Source organism: Medicago truncatula, chromosome 1 (genome assembly GCF_003473485.1).
Source record: "Medicago truncatula cultivar Jemalong A17 chromosome 1, MtrunA17r5.0-ANR, whole genome shotgun sequence".
Taxonomy (NCBI): domain Eukaryota; kingdom Viridiplantae; phylum Streptophyta; class Magnoliopsida; order Fabales; family Fabaceae; genus Medicago; species Medicago truncatula.
In genome coordinates, this window is record NC_053042.1 from 11,907,454 (window position 1) to 11,924,535 (window position 17,082).

General features: G+C 32.5%; 2 protein-coding genes across 2 annotated transcripts; one reads left to right on the top strand and one right to left on the bottom strand.

The window, feature by feature from the left end:
* Positions 1 to 3,290: 3,290 nt before the first annotated feature.
* On the top strand, positions 3,291 to 4,255 carry LOC25482600 (CST complex subunit STN1). The gene has a single exon (XM_013611186.3). It carries the CDS (start codon positions 3,506 to 3,508, stop codon positions 4,043 to 4,045), a length of 540 nt encoding a protein of 179 aa, XP_013466640.2. The 5' UTR covers positions 3,291 to 3,505; the 3' UTR covers positions 4,046 to 4,255.
* Positions 4,256 to 4,553: 298 nt separating this feature from the next.
* LOC25482601 (GTP-binding protein ERG) lies at positions 4,554 to 11,723 on the bottom strand. Its single transcript, XM_024780033.2, has 8 exons — positions 11,362 to 11,723; positions 8,984 to 9,073; positions 7,901 to 8,046; positions 6,244 to 6,402; positions 6,075 to 6,141; positions 5,696 to 5,803; positions 5,450 to 5,589; positions 4,554 to 5,064 (listed from the first exon to the last, which is right to left on the bottom strand). The coding sequence occupies exons 1-8, from the start codon at positions 11,377 to 11,379 to the stop codon at positions 4,980 to 4,982; spliced, it is 813 nt and encodes a 270-aa protein (XP_024635801.2). The 5' UTR covers positions 11,380 to 11,723; the 3' UTR covers positions 4,554 to 4,979.
* Positions 11,724 to 17,082: the final 5,359 nt, after the last annotated feature.

A 17,082-nucleotide genomic window follows, 5' to 3' on the forward strand; every position in this document is an offset into this window, starting at 1 on the left:
AGTCAAGAAGATCAACGACTATATGTTGGACATGTTCCAGGTGAGAAGAAGGTTTATTTGAGTTATGGTTCACATATTCAGCGTAACTTAAACGGTGATCATATTGACAATGTTCATACACCCGAATTCCTCAACACCGTCACTGCTTCTGGGCTGCCTAATCACAAGTTAAGGTTAAAGGTTGGTGTGCCAGTTATGTTGTTGAGAAATATAGATACACGATATGGATTATGCAATGGAACCAGATTAGTTATTACTAGGATGGGGTCATTGAGGAGAGGGTTATTTCCGGAAGTAATGTTGGTGATCAGGTTTTTGTATCCATGTTATCTCTATCGCCTTCAGATGTCAGGATTCCCTTTAAGTTTCAACGAAGACAATTTCCTTTGATTGTATCATTTGCAATGATAATTAACAAAAGTCAAGGGCAGTCGCTTAAACATGTAAGGCTCTATACTAAAAAAATCAAAAGGCGTCATGGTGTATATAAGCTCATATGACTATAAAGACACGTCTTGTAACAATCATATTTTCACAAGCTTATTACTTATTTTTACGAACTTATAAAAAAATTTAAAATCTTAATTCAAGAATTCAAGTAGTAGGTGAAAAAATAACTTATCAATTCTTTTCATTCCTCTCCAAACTCGCAAAAAAAGCTTCAATAACTTTTTTTTGCGAGTTTGGAGGAGGAGGGAGAGAATGGTTTAAAAAAAAAAAGGAAGGACTAGATGGAACAAATAGAAGACGTTGGGAGGAACGGCTTTGTGAGACTTATTTTTCTTTAAAATATAACACCCTCCTCAATTTTCCCCTATATTTTTCTTCCCCTCCATTCCAAACTCTCAAATCAATAGTATATATATAAAGTAAGGTTTTTTATGCTACGTGTCACTTTCACGTTTATTCTCAATATTTTTATTATTTTCTATTTTTTAAAACCAATATTTGATTTGACATAAATATCTCAACAAACTTTTGATCCTTTACTATTAAATATTTTACTTAACATTTTTATTGAATTCTTAATATTTTATGTAAAAGAAATATCTCAACAAATTACATACAATAATTTTCAACTATAAATCATCAATCAATCAATCGATCAATAGTATATATGTAAAGTAAGGTTTTTTATGCCACGTGTCACTTCCACGTTTATTCGCAATTTTTTATTATTTTTCTATTTTTTAAAACCAATATTTTATTTGGCATAAATATCTCAACAAACTTTTGATCTCATCTATTAAATATTTTACTTAACTTTTTTATTGAATTCCTAATATTTTATGTAACAGAAATATCTCAATAAATTACATACGATACCCTTCAACTATAAATCATCAATCAATCAATCAATATTATATATATAAAGTAAGGTTTTTTATGACACGTGTCATTTTCACGTTTATTCACAATATTTTTATTATTTTTTTATTTTTTAAAACCAATATTTGATTTGACATAAATATCTGAACAAACTTTTGATTTTATCTATTAAATATTTTTCTTAACAGAAACATCTCAACAAATTACATACGATACCCTTCAACTATAACTCATCAATCAATCAATAGTATATATATAAAGTAAGGTTTTTTATAGTATCAATAGTATATATATAAAGTAATGTTTTTTATAGTATAGATATAAAGTAAGATTTTTTATGTCACGTGTCACTTTCACGTTTATTCGTAATATTTTTATTATTTTTTATTTTTTAAAACCAATATTTGATTTGACATAAATATCTTAACAAACTTTTGATCTTATCTATTAAATATTTTACTTAACTTTTTTATTGAATTTCTAATATTTTATGTAACAAAAATATCTCAATAAATTACATACGATACCCTTCAACTATAACTGAGCAACCTATCAATCAATCAATAGTATATATATATATATATATAAAGTAAGGTTTTTATGTCACGTGTTACTTCCACGTATATTCGCAATATTTTTATTATTTTTCTATTTTTTAAAACTTATATTTAATTTGGCATAAATATCTCAACAAACTTTTGATCTTATCTATTAAAATATTAGGGAGAATAAGATTTTGGAACACGATTTCCTTCCTTTTTTTTTTTTTAATTATTTGTTTTTTTTTCATTTATTTAATTCTTTAATTTTTATGTGGTTTTTTTTTATTTTTAATTAAAACAATGCACACGTAGCGTAGCGGCTTTGAAGTGCCACGTCAGCGTTGACCGAGTCAAAATTGGTTTATGGGGCCAAAATTGTCAAAGATCCGATACATAGGGGACTGTTTTGTATTTTAACTAGTTAGGGGGCCCAAACTGTCAAAGATCCAATACAAAGGGAGTTGTTTTGTATTTTAATTAGTTAGGGGTCCCAAATTGCAACTTCTTGAAACATAGGAGGCCGAAATTGCAATTAAGCCTTAATTTTATCTATATGTGCATCTATAAATTCACGAGTATTTATAATATGATATATTTTATTATATTTGTGTGTATTTATTAAGATATTCATCCTATTTCAATCCGTTCTAAAGTTACTTATCGATTTTGAGAAATGATATCTAAACACACATTTTTGGGCACAAAGACGACACCAGATGCAATCTCGTAGTTTCCAATAAAATCTAGGGGTATAATTGAATTTACAGCTGCAACTTCTCTCTCTCTCTCTCTCTCTCTCTCTCTCTCTCTCTCTCTCTCTCTCTTTTACGGTCTATCTCTTTCTTTCTCCCCTCCATCTCTAAACAGTAAACACAGTTCAGACCATCCCGCCGGCCGTCGACATCAGTCACCACCCCGCCGTCTAATCCACCACCGAATCGCAACCCCTCTTCTCCAACTCGTCAATCACCACCACCGGTGAGAGAGACCAGGTCAGAAAGAATTCCGACGAAAGGTGCAAGTGCAACCACCACTGACCTTACAGATCTGACATTATACATCGCGGCCTCCTCTTTTTCTTCGCGCCGACCACGACCTTCATCTCACCGGCCGTCGCTTCTCTCTCCCGCCGCTGCATTGTTTTGCTTCTATGGTTTCATATCTGTTTTTTGCAATCGCTTTTGCAGAGGATAAATCGGAAAGGAGAACGGCACGGTGGTTGCTGGTGGCCGAACAGTTGAAGAAGGGTGAGTGTGTGTAATGGTAGTTGTGGTTTGAGCTATGAGGGAGAAGCAAACAGTGGAGAGGGAGTGAGAGAAGATACAATAACAGGGAAAGAAAACAAAATAAAAAAAATAAAAAATAAAAGTAGAAAATACCGTATAAATATACGGTGGCGTCTGTATTGTGTTGGTTTTTTGTGTTCAATCAATTTTTTATCCAACATAGTCATATACTATGAGTTTTTTGTTTAGTAATTAAGTTAGCCGTTTGACTAAAGTCAAACTTAGAAAAATAGTTATAAAATTTGTAAGCCACTGTCACTCTATCACACAAAAACCATTTGAACAATTTCGACCATATCCTTCAAACAAAACACAGAGAAAAAACAGAGCAAAAATCCAAACCCCAAAATGCAGCAAAACAAAAACCCATTCCCAATCTCACTACACAACACACATGTAAAGCTATTAGCTTTCGATCTTCTAACCCTAACCCCACCGATCTCCCCAAACCACTCCTTCACCCGCAACTCTATCTCCATCACACGCGCCGAAACCGTAGGAACCATAACCCTCCGCGACCACAAACCCTTCAAATTCCTCCGTTTCGCTATCGACGACGGAACGGGTTGCATCCCTTGCATTCTCTGGCTTAATCATATGACTTCTCCTCATTTAGCTCGCCGGCGTAGTCCTCAGGATCTCTGTCTTCTTGCTGATGCTGCTGCGAGATCGGCGGAAGTGGTGAAGTTTGGGAATGTTGCTAGGGTTAGAGGGAGGGTTACGGAGTATAAAGGAGGGGTGCAGATAACTGTTACGGATGTTGTTAGTGAGAGGGATCCGAATGTTGAGGTTTTGCATTGGGTTGAGTGTGTTAATTTGGCTAGGAATTGTTATAATCTTGTTAATGTTTCTTCTTCTTCTGGTTCAGTAGTACCTAAATTGAATTAGAATTAGAAGAGTTATGTTAGCAATGTTATAGTTTTGGTAGTAATTGTTTGTGTTTAGTGATAGTAATTATAAGAAATGTTGACTTCTTATTGAGATGAGGGAAAATGTTTGCGAGCATTAGTGAAGATTTCTAAGAGGAAAGTGACGATATTTCATTTTCCATGTAAAATTATTTATTATTTTATTTAAGGGGTAAAAATGTCTTCATTATTTATCTCTTATTTGCTTTTTATTTATTTATTCAATAAAAAAGCATCTACCTCAAAAAAAAAAAAATCTGATTCAAAGATAAAATTCCAATAAAATTATATGCAGTGAGAAACTTAAAATTGTTTTACTTTTTTCAATTAATCATTCAGTTGTTTTTAAAAACATCATCATGATTAAACACAAATAGCTTCTTTCAAAACGAATTATTCCAACATCGATTATCGTTGACATATAAAAAAACGCAAAGCAAATAGACAACCAAAATTTTATCATCAAAATTTCTATACAGAAAATAACATTGCACAATAACCAAACTCGTATCTCACCATTTTGTTACAACCAAATGCCCTAGCTGTGTGTTTTGTATAAAACATCTATTAAGTCAAAATAAATACTTGAATAAACAAAAATACTAAAATTTCCTTTCAATTTTCAAAAACAACCATAAACTTTAAAAAAAAAAAAATTGAGTTCCTAGACTCCGGCAATCAAATAGTAAAAGGCATAAGAAATTGCCGGCGTGAGATCACCAAAGAACTCAACCTGTTTCTTCCATAGCACTTATTTTATATATGATGACCCTGTTCTCAAGCAAGGTTTTGGACGCTTCGACGACTTCAAAGGTCAGTGTAATTCACACACCCCTTTGGCATTTTACATGCTGCATAACATGGTGTGTGGCAAAAAAGGTATCTCTGAACGCCAAAGATATTCGCCTCGTTAATCATTTGAGCTTAACCTGAAGAACTAGATGCACTTGCTTTTTGAAAATGGTCCTTAGCTCTTCATTAGCTTCTATTCCTATTCTCCTGTTAAACAAACATGAATAGGGGATAAGAGGGGGAGGTAGACTCAGACAAGAAACTGAAGTAAATAAGAGGTTCTATCCTAAGATGGATAAAAAACGAGAGCAAAACAACCCCATAGAAACTTTATATAATCGACCAAAAGGTCATCAATTACATCTGAGTTCAAAGAAGAGTCAAGATGAACCTGTCTAATCTTCATACTCAAAGTTTTGACCTATGGAAAATGAGCAAAACCAAACATACAACAGAAACAGATGGAGATATCTACGCTTTTCCCATATTTTATGTCTAAACTCAAATCACTACACTCCAATAATGTCATATCTAAAACAGGTGAAATTGAGAGAACAACGAACTAAAATTTGAGTCAGAAGAAAGAAGTTACCCAATTTTTGAGCCACGCTTCCCCACAAGAATCTTGAGTTGGCCTAATTTGTTAGTGAGAAAGTGCTGTTCAATCCTAAGAGAACCGTCTCGCAACTCTTTCCAGCCAATCAAACTATGTTCAATATCGTATGGAATTTCCTGATTTGAGAAAATTGTTAGCCAATGAACACTATTATCTAATCCTACAACATACTCGACACAATTCTAGCTATCAATTAGAAGAACAAGTGAATTCAACAATTACCTGGTGTACATGGTCCAACAACCTTTCACACACAACTTCTAATGATATCATTTTCATAACTTCCTCGGTCATGGTAAATGGATCTTCTTCCCAGGGCCGTCCTACTGCCTATTGCATAACAAACAATTAAAATCCAGTGTTAAGTCTTGGAGTGTCCAAGATAACAGGACAAAACTATAAAAGAAAAAATAAATAAAAATATCTAATTGTAAGAAAAACAAATTCATATGCATGGTAGAAGAAAAACAGAATTGTGATTCTCTAATTGAAGGTGGGACAGTCTTGCTACACCCAGAAAAGAACATTGATGTTTCCTTGAAGTTACCAATACTATAATTTGTATACAACTAATATACAGCAGACTTAGAAAGATACATGCCTGCTCCATCAAGAACTGAGTCAAATCTTTTACGCCATTCCCCTTCATTCCAGATATCATGAAACGCCTAAATAATAAAATAGCCAGCAGAAGCAAGTTTAAGAAGTAGAGTCAATCTACAAAAATATTAAAATCACACTCACACTGCAGACCAGCAAAAAGACCTTACCTTTCAAATCCAGGAAGATCTTCGAATTCTTCAGCAACTTTCGTTAAGTCTTTCTTTTTCTCTACTAAATCAATCTTATTCATACACAAAACTCGCTTTTGATTTGGAATGGACCGTTCTCCCATTCGCTTGATCAGTTTTACAACTCTTGAATCAGGCCTATATTGATGGAATGTTAAAAAACGAAATGGAATCACTAATAATGAAAAGAACAATAAATGTATAACATTAAAAGAATGGAAGAATGTATAATACTTGTCTGAGGATTTTGACATACTAACACGTGTTGTATAAGAATCAAAAAGGCATCAGTGTCGAACATGTGGACACACCTAAACCTATGAGTGTTAGTGCTTCATACTGCTTGAGTACCAATGACCCATCGACACCCTAATACATCACACTAGGGATTGTTGTATGAAGGAACGAAGAAGCAAGAAAATCCATGCCCAACTATCAGTTAAGCAGACAACAAGATTTAATAAATCAATGACTGACTAAGATGAGGTGAAGACTAACAAAGAAGCAAGAAAATCCATACTCAGCATTCAAATCAAACTTTCTGTAGATTCAAGTATCTTATCTATTGTCATAAGTTAATCCGCGCAACATGTCTATAGCCATCTTTGCTTGGATAAATAATAGAGAAAAGTTGGGAAAGTTCCAATAACAGATCTCTTGATAACCATTTTAAGTGGCAAATGAAGCCAATTTAGCAACAATGCAGTCACTTTTATAGGTTTTTTTACCAGATTCAGGGTAAACAATTTTAACACGAGTTTCGTATTTGGAATTTTCGGGAAAAAATTTAAAATGTTAATAAAAATAAAAAAAAGTTTAAACACAACTGTCAGAGTAGGTGGATTCTAAAGGTGGGGGCTCAATTAAATCCCTCACCGGTGTACCACACTATATTTGACCATTGGATTAAATAAGACTATATGATCTCCTTATTTGTGAGCATACCAGATCTAATATCTTCTCTGCAACCAGTTCTTTCTCTCTGCCTAACACATCTCATTTCGCCGCAGCACAACGACGTGCCGGAACAACGGCTCCGGGCTCCGATTGTTCTACAACCACATACGAATATTTACTCCTCAGTTCACAAAATAAACCCCACAAGTTCCAATCATTTTGCCTTCAGATCTAAATCATATCTTTCATTTTCTCTCGAATGAATAATTCTCTGGTAGTGTATGGGTAGAAGATATCAACGTCGCGCGGATAAAGAACAACGCATATGAGACTAATACCCAAAAACTAAACCCAAAGAAAAGCCTAATTCCTACAACTGAATTCATTTGTTATTCTTAATTCCTATAAATACTCATTTGAAATCAAATTCCTACTTGAATTCATTGTCAGAGTTAATGTCAAAATCCCTCTTTTCATTCCTCATTATTTTTATTTCGTAAAACTTCCCTAAACTTGTTTTAATTTTATTTCAGTTTGTATATTCTTAACATTTTTTCAATTCAGTATGCAGCGAAATGAGATCTGGTAGGCGAGTGAAAGAACGGGTAAGAGATATTAGATCCAGTGTGGTCACGAATAAGGAGATCATATGGTCTTATTTAATCCAATGGTATAGTTGTACACCTCACCCTAGAATCCACCGTCAGAGTATTTCGTCAGATTAAACAAAACACTTTACCTAGTAATATGTCTATGGACATCAAAAATGACTATGAGCACTTCATAGAGATTGACTGAACTCCAAGCACTTTCAACACGAGCCTTAGCATCCTTATAAGGGAATCCGCTACAGTTTAGCACGAGCCCTGGCGTATCAAAAAAACACTGCATAGAGAAAAAATGATGAGTGCAATTATGTGACCATGTAAACTGCGTTGTCAAATTAAAAACCCATCATAAAACAACATAATGAAACATTAAGATCATGGCTAAAGTAGTGAATCTCCAAAGGTTTTAGTAAATATACTAATATAGTCGACAAAACCAAACACAGATGACAAAAGGCAAGAACTACACGGGAGCAGGGCATGTTGAGAAAAAAATGAAGCAGTGATATTAATTTGGTAGGGCAGCAATACCGGATTTTAACAGGATGCCTAGCAGTGATATAAGCTATATAATTATTCAAGAAAAAAGCAGCAGTGGCTTCATTTATTATAAGCTGGAACTTCTTGAAACACCTTTTCTTCCCAATAATTTAACTCATTCAAATCCAAATTAAGTATATACAATCAAAATGAGCTTTATTTAATTGATTTATTTACTTGCTTCTAGAAAAATTGTAATTGTATTTTGCAATTGGCAAAATGATGTATACAATAATGATAGATAACTAGCGTTAAATTTGTTTAAAAGTGACCTTACCAGTTCTAAAGCACAAATATATTTTCACATTTGCTATATGATATTTTTTTCACTGTACATAATGAAATCTATGCAAAAGCACAAAAAAACCATGTTTCATTGGAATCAATCATGCATATATCGACGGTTCATGACCTTCACTGATACTATTGAATACTTTACCAGTCAAACATAATTGATATAGTTCGAGTATATCATACTTTCAATGAAATCCATGCAATCAAACAGATGTATGCCTGTATTCTGACTAAGATGCAAAACTCTTATACTCTGCATCGAAAGAATACCAATTTATTGCATCTACTACTTTCTAAAGCATAATAGCATAAGCCTCTATTGTAACCTCAGCATTCCCTTTTACACACGATGAAATAAAATATACAGCCAAGTTACTTACAATTTGGGTGTCTCCTTTAGTCAACACGCCCACAACTTCATGAGTTGTGGTGTTTGTCTTACGTGAAACAGCCGCCACCTTGGTTCCAACCTATGATGATAAATCAGAAATAACAAATCATATTTGGAAATGTTATGAACCAAATGCTGATTGAAATTTAAACTAATAATAATATAAATGGAAATGTTCGTCACAAGTTACAACCAGAGAACACGAAGAGGTTATCAAGATCGTGAGTGGAGCAGAAACAGAAAATAACATAAATATAACATGATAATATTGAGTGGAACAAGCTCCTTACAAGATGGAAATAAAACCAAACTAATAGATAGCTCCCTTTCTGAGAAAGAACCAATTTCTCTAACTAAAACCTCTCAAATGCTCCTTATTAAAGAAACTGTAAATCACAGCAATGACACACCTCCAAGCCAATGATAGTCCATTGCAAATCTCAACAGTCACGAATGATCAGGCCTATCACCCTTTTCACCTCTATACCAACAGTTTAGATCTAAGAAGGTGTGGACTATTCAAAATGATAGATAAACCACCATTCCATATCGGATACACCCAAAGGAGAACACTCTTCGAGATTATTTGTTTTCCGAATCCTTTCCATTATTGAGGGAGGAATCTCATGTTTTCCAAATCCTTTCTAGACAAATCTTTAACCCCGTTATGTGTCTGATATGTGTCCAAGGAGTATCTCAGGTGTGTTGAAGCAAAGAAAAATGTTTTTTACTGAGACACTTGTCTAAGTTGTTGGACACGAAGACACACCTAATCCCAAAGGTGTCTGCTACTCGATAGTAAAACTAGCATGAAATTTCTCAAATAATAAATAGGATTTAGGATAAACAAATTTGGATAAGCTGTTCAATAAGCATTTGTAAGAAAAGCAAAAAATGTAATGATCTTGCGATAATTGCTACCCACATAAATTGAACTCAGTTCCTGAACCTCAACTTCATCTAGAACTATTGCATATAAGAAGAGACTTACAAAGGGAACATAGAACAACTTATTTGTACTTGTTTGATGACGCATACACTTATAAAAGTAACATAAAAATGTGTATCCAAATAGCTTGCCTATTTAAACCCCCTTTAGGTGTGTTTGGAAGAGTAAATTCACAGCTTTGACACAAACACTTGTGTATATGTCCCTAGGAGAGATGATAAAATAGCTTATACATGTCCACAAGTTGGTTTCAACTTATTTCAATTGAAATCCCAATTCTAGCTTTTAAATGAAAACGGTTTAAACATGTTCACTCTTTGATTATAGAAATAACTTATACAGAAGCCCTTAAACTAATTACCCAAGGTGCTCCCCCTAAGTAATTATTACCTCTAGCCTCTAATATAAACAAAAAATTACTCATATTCAGTTATCTCAAATATAAACAACTATAACTACTTTCGCTAACGATGTTATTCTCATGGAACCCATTCTTATAGGGCACTTCAGAAAATGCACATATTACTATGAAATCAAAAAGATTAGTTTCTAATAACTAAGTTTCTTAGTAAGGTGAGCTTATTTCATTTGAGAAACAGATGTGTTTCAATTATTTCATTTACTCAAATTATGATCGGTATCCCCATGTTTATGGCCCTGTTTGGATAAACAGCTCATTTATAGCTTATAGCACAAACGCTTATAATGATGATAAACGCTTATATATATATATATATATATATATATATATATATATGAAAATAAGCTGAAAACAGCTTATGAACAATGTTATAAGCTATTTTCATAAGCTCTCCCAAACAGTCTCACATAACATATGCTAGTAGAAAAGTTCAAATAAGTCAATACAAACAAGCACTACATGAATATCGTGTTTCACGCTCATGTTTGTGTCAATGCTAGTACTTCATAGGTTAAAACTTAAACAAAATGGGTAGAACAACTTGTGGCCAGAATTTACTTACATCCTGGACGAACTCAGGATTACCAGACCCCTTCCAAGGAACTAGAGGGTTAACAACAACAACAACCAAGCCGTATCCCACTAAGTGAGGCCGACTACATGGATCAAAATACGCCATAATGTTTTATCATAAACCATACTCCGATCCAACTCAATAATCTCTAAATCTTTTCTAATAGCTTCTCTTATTGTTTTTCTAGGTCTTCCTCCATCTTTAGTGATCTGACAACCCTTCATTTGTTCTACTCTCCTAACCGTATAATCTACAAGTCTTTCTTCTACGTGTCATTTCTAATCTTATCATGTCTAGTCTTAGCATTCAACGCAACAATCAACATCCTCACCTCGGTTACATCATAACATAACATAACATAACATAACATAACATAACATAACATCATTACTGAAATGAAAGAAACAAACAAAAAAACCTCACCATAACATAACATAACATAACATATCATCGCCGAACACAAGTTTATCCGTCCGGTCTCGGTATTTCTTATTCCACGTCACCTTCGGCTTTTCGTCGTTGTTGTTGAGAATTGGGAGTTCATAGTGCGAACTGTCGAAGGTTGCGTCTGAATGTTCGGGTTGAGGATCGGGTTCCGGTGTGAGGGGTTCGGCGGAGAAGAAAGCGCGGAAGACGGTGGTGACGGTGGTGGTGATTTTGGGTGAAGGAGTTGAATAGAGAGTGTTTTTGAAGATTCTTAAGGATTTCATTGTTTTGGGGTTTAAGGGGTTAAGAACTAAGAAGAGACTGCAACGGCTGCATTTTGTGGAGAGACAAACATGAAGAAACGTTGTAAAATAAATGAATATACCTTTTTATAAAAATAAACTAAAAAAAACCGGTAAATGAAATATTACATAATCAAGAATTATTTTAAAATTTCGATATATTGAATGACTATTGTGATTAATTGTTAATTTTTTAGGAATAAAAACTTACTTAACCTATTATATAATGCTGAAATGAGAGTCAACCGTTTTTATCGAGTTAAAAAGTTTTTTCTCCTAGCTCAACTCGTAAAGTGTCGAAATTGTTAGGCCGAATACTATGATCGGGGTTCGAACTCCGGTATCTCCACTTGTGTGTGAGAGTTTATAATGGTTTTGCCATTTCGTCATCTATAAAAAAAAAAAAAAAGTTATTTCTCCCTAATAAATCATCAAAAAAAATTTGTCCTACGTAACATATTTTTGTCATTATAAAATTTTCATGCGCGCATTTTTAATCTCTATGGTTAAGTCGGTATATATTTTGAATATTTTTTTCAAATATGTTAGAATATCATAAAAGGATCTTATAAAAAAGTTATATTTCGTTCCTTTTATCTTAAACTTTTGAAATTTAAAAGAGTCATATTTGATTCACCCCATGTTAAAAAAAATATATTGTAAAGAAACTTTTATAATATTCTAAACATGTCTGGAAAAAATTATCCAATAATATTTAAGGTCGCCATTGTCTGAACAATAAAATGGTTATATTATGATATTAGATATTAGTATACGATTTACTTTATTAAAACTATTAAAAAAAATTATATAAGCAATCAACTCCCAAAACAATTAATAATCGTAACAATGAACTAGAATTGATCAATTATTGATGTTAAATGATCATACCATGTAGATGTCGTACATGATACAAAATATATGATACCGAAGTACATGACATTTTCAAATTTTTACTACAAATTTACAAGCTTTGTACAATTTAATTATAGAGTTGCATCAATTACAACTCCCTCTATACACAACAAGATAAATGTTCATAACTAGTACATAGATGTCGTATTGCATATTGCTGAAGTAAACTATAGTGCAGAGGTTGGTTCCTACTATTCATTTGAGGTGAACTAGTTTTTAACCCACAAAGTGTGATAATGAGTGAGTTTGCTTGTACTATGTTTTTTTTGGTATGTGTTTCTTCACTAAAATATGAGGTAAAATATGCCTACTAATTTGACTTGACCTTTATTTTCAACACAAGGAATGTTAGAAAATATAGGGTCATAACTAATTGATGTACACATTATTTCTTGCAGTGTTTATAGTTATAATTTCATGAGTGATTTTCTAAAGCCTCGACTACAAGGCCTCCAATTTAATTAGGACGGTCCTGAGACTTATGGAGGGGCGGATCTAGACATTTGATATTAGTGTGGCAAAATTTTCAAACAAACTATATATATTAACAAAGTAAAACATTGACACCTTAAATGCTACATATAAATGGTTTGGGTGAGCGTACTTAAATAAGTCAAGTATATGAAGAAGAAGAAAATGAAGAATAATCTGGTGTACCAATGTTTCACTGTGGATCCACCCCTGGACTTATGCTGCATATGAATTGCTAAATTTCACAAAGTATTGCTCCCCAACAATCTTAACATGTTATTTGAATGAAATCATGCATAAACTTCTACTAGATAAAGTAACCTATAAGGAATAAAGAATTGCCATTTATATATTTAATAATGTTGCGAACTGCCACAAAGAAACTCATATATATTATAATTTATTTCTTTGATTGTGGTTTAAAGTTTGTCATGATCAATGTCCACTTGCTCGACATGTTGCTATTTTTGGAGTCACTCTTTGTGCCGACTTTGGTGGATCTTTTTTTAAACCCTATTTTAGAGATGCAAGTTCAAAAATAAAAAGACGTGATAACACATTCAAATGCACAACTTTCTGAGAATGCAATGACATATAAAAGTGTTATAGCAGCTACTCACAAATAATATTGATAATGCATAGATGCACAATATAAGTGCTCCCACTCATACTCTAGCTTCCCAGACACCATGGGAGAGTACGTCAAGTGAGTGATATAGTTATGTCGTACAAGTGGAAACTCAAATTGTAGCAGAATTTTTTACTGGCGAAAGTTCACCAAAAAAAAAGCTTATAATAACTCTTTTGCACACCATTCGCTCAGTGTAACACCCCGTTTCCCAAAATCAATTAATAAATAAATAAACATGCATCAGAGTAATTCCCAAATGGGCATGTCACACTACATTTTCAAATTTTCTTAAATAGAATATAAAATCTATTTAATAAGCATCCTTCAAAATCATCATTAATTTTGCAGCGGAAATTTGCATCAAAACAACAACAGCAACTATTTAAATCTCCATAATTAAATCTTGGCATAAAAGCCTTATCAACATAAATTCAACAACCATAGGGCTACATCAGCAATATTCAAAAATTGATACATAGGAATGAAAAACAATAAGAAAATCTCATCCCGTACGTATCGGAGGCCTAGACACTTGAGCCACCACTCCTACTAATCTTCAAATACCTGCAAGTTACCCATACGAAGGGCAACATTTCCAAGCAGAAGAGGTGAGATTTCTCAAACAATAATAATAAGCATAAAATTCATCAATTACAATTAACAACATAGACATCATCATATACACTCAATAATAATTCTCCTTAACATCCCCTTAGTGCTCATGAATAGAAGACAACTTAACATAACCCTCATCAAGTACATTTAACAACTCGTAGGTAACCTCATGTGATATCATAACAACCTCGCATTCAACACTATAGAAGATCATCATAACCTCGTCATACTCATCAACATAAACAAAGTAAGAGTACACCACCTCTTATAGACAACAACAAAGTAAGAGTACACCACCTCTTAGAAAAAACGATAAAGTAAGAGTACACCAACTCTTATAAAATAACAACGTAAGAGTACACCACCTCTTATAAAGACGACACGTAAGAGTACACCACCTCTTATACAACAACAACGTAAGAGTACACCACCCCTTATAAAACACCTGAACATAAACAATCACCAACAACAGCTACAACTACGACTTCAACAACAACACCAACGATGATGACAACATCGACAATTTGCATAACATACTTATGACTTATTCGGCAACGTACAACGCAACAACGCTTACAACATAGACCATATCAACAACTTGATCAATATTCAACAGCAACTTAAACATCTTATATGATTCACAGAATGCATATACAAATATATTACATTACTTTCATCATCAGCAATATTATATTCAACCTCCATTCCTAAATTTATACATACGGTGTGCATATAAATATAGCAATAAGTTATTCATTAACATCAAAACAAATACTTCATCAATAAAAAAAAATATGCATATAATTGTTCCCTCAAATTAGTATCACGGTTTCCAGCAGTTCTCAAGTAAAAATCTAAACATACAAGTTTCATTCATTTACAAAAAGAATTATATACACTTGTAGCTCAATTTTCATTTAGATAGTTATAGAGATGTATATTACTTTAAGAGTTCCATTTATAACTGTTTGGAATAAATAAATATACAAGATCAATTAAGGACAAGGTAAAATATAGAGAGATCGGAATATAGCTGAAAAGCTATCACTATCAGTACTATATATATTAGCGGAAACAAAGGTACATAAGAATAAGAAAAATAGGCATCCCGAATATGAAAATAAAGGTTACAGGTAATAGTAGTAATGATACTTAAAAGTTGTTTGCAATTCATAACATCACATCGATAAACCAAATTTCTCAACACATAAATTCTTAAGGATTTGGGATAACTAAATTGAAAATTCCTGATTCTTTAATACTGTTAAACAGAATTACTGAGAACAAAAATACTCAAAAGCAAACCAATAAAACACGGTTATCACGATAACTCAACCATACAATCATGAAAGAACACAAATTTAACAGATAATCGTCAAAAGAATTAGAAAACAATTAAAACTAACAACCCTTCACTACCCATATGATCATACAACCCTAATTCCCAAAATCCTCAAAACTATAACCTACAACATGTTAAATCCAATTTCAGAATTATAGACTTAAGATCACTGAATGATAGTCTCACCCTTACCTTAATTTTGCAGAAAGGAATGCACAGCAAAATCAGTTCTTGGCTCTACTTGCTCTTCTCTCCCTTTTCTCCCAAAAGTCAGTTTTCACGTAAACTGCTTCTGACTTCTCTTTTCCTAACTTCCCATTACTTAACTCCCCTTATTTTCATTTAACTCCCCCTTAATTCTATTAAATCCTAATTAATTCCCCAAAATCCAAAATAATACTAATTTCTCTATTAATCTAATTATTATTAAAATAAACTATATAATAAAATATAACACACCACATAATAATATAAAATCATATATAAAAAGACTTTAAATCAACCAATAATAAATAATAATTAAATAAAATTGGGGCGTTACACTCAGCTTGCATTTTCAATGAATTCGTATTTAGTTGCTATCATGAGTCCGATAGGTAATACCTTGACAATTTATGTCGCAAATCAAATTAAACCCAAGAAAAGATTAGATATTGGGCAGCTGTTTATCCTAACCATACCTAGTATTCTTTTTTTTAGTATGTGGGCAGTCTAATCTGTGACTCCATTGCCTCGGTATTCTGTTAGCATGGTTTTGTTGTTTAAATATTTCCTTGGCTTAGGTGAGTTGTTTGCGGGACCTTCCCCATATTAAATCATAATTGCTTCAAATTACATTAATGTTGTGTGTGTTGCACCGGTATAAGCTTATATAGTATTAGGAATAATAATTATAATTATCATTACTTTTAAGGCTATTTGAAGACGACCGACCTACATTCATACAGACTAAATTAATAGTTTGTTGATTAGAGGATATTTTGTCAGTATATTGAAACTTTTATAAATTTGTACTAATCCAAGTTTTGTTGAACATTCTTTTAATGAAGGATAATACATTATCTACATCTAAAATATTATCTCAGTATTAAGTTATCATTAATTTAAAAATCAAATATAATTTTGATATAACTTTTTTTAATTTAACGTATCAGTTGAAAATTATACCTTAACTCAAAAACTAAATTATGTTTTATAATATTTTAATTTATATATTATACAGTTACAAAATATTACATTGAATGCATTCAAATTTCTCTAATTCTAAGACGTTTACATGGAATGATGACGAAATAAAAAAAAAATGAAATTTATGCCACTTACATAATCATACAATCAAAAGAATTTAATTCAACATATCATCATACAACATGATACAATCATCATTTTTTTGTAAAAACAATTTTTATTAAAATATTTACTTATTAAATATCCAAACTTCA

Coding starts and splice junctions, on each gene's coding strand:
- LOC25482601 (XM_024780033.2), bottom strand. Junction 8,047..8,983: donor CTAAAGGAGACACCCAAATT/GTAAGTAACTTG, acceptor TTCTCTATGCAG/TGTTTTTTTGATACGCCAGG. Junction 6,403..7,900: donor GTCCATAGACATATTACTAG/GTAAAGTGTTTT, acceptor CCATCAATATAG/GCCTGATTCAAGAGTTGTAA.
- LOC25482600 (XM_013611186.3), top strand. CDS start 3,506: ATGCAGCAAAACAAAAACCCATTCCCAATCTCACTACACAACACACAT.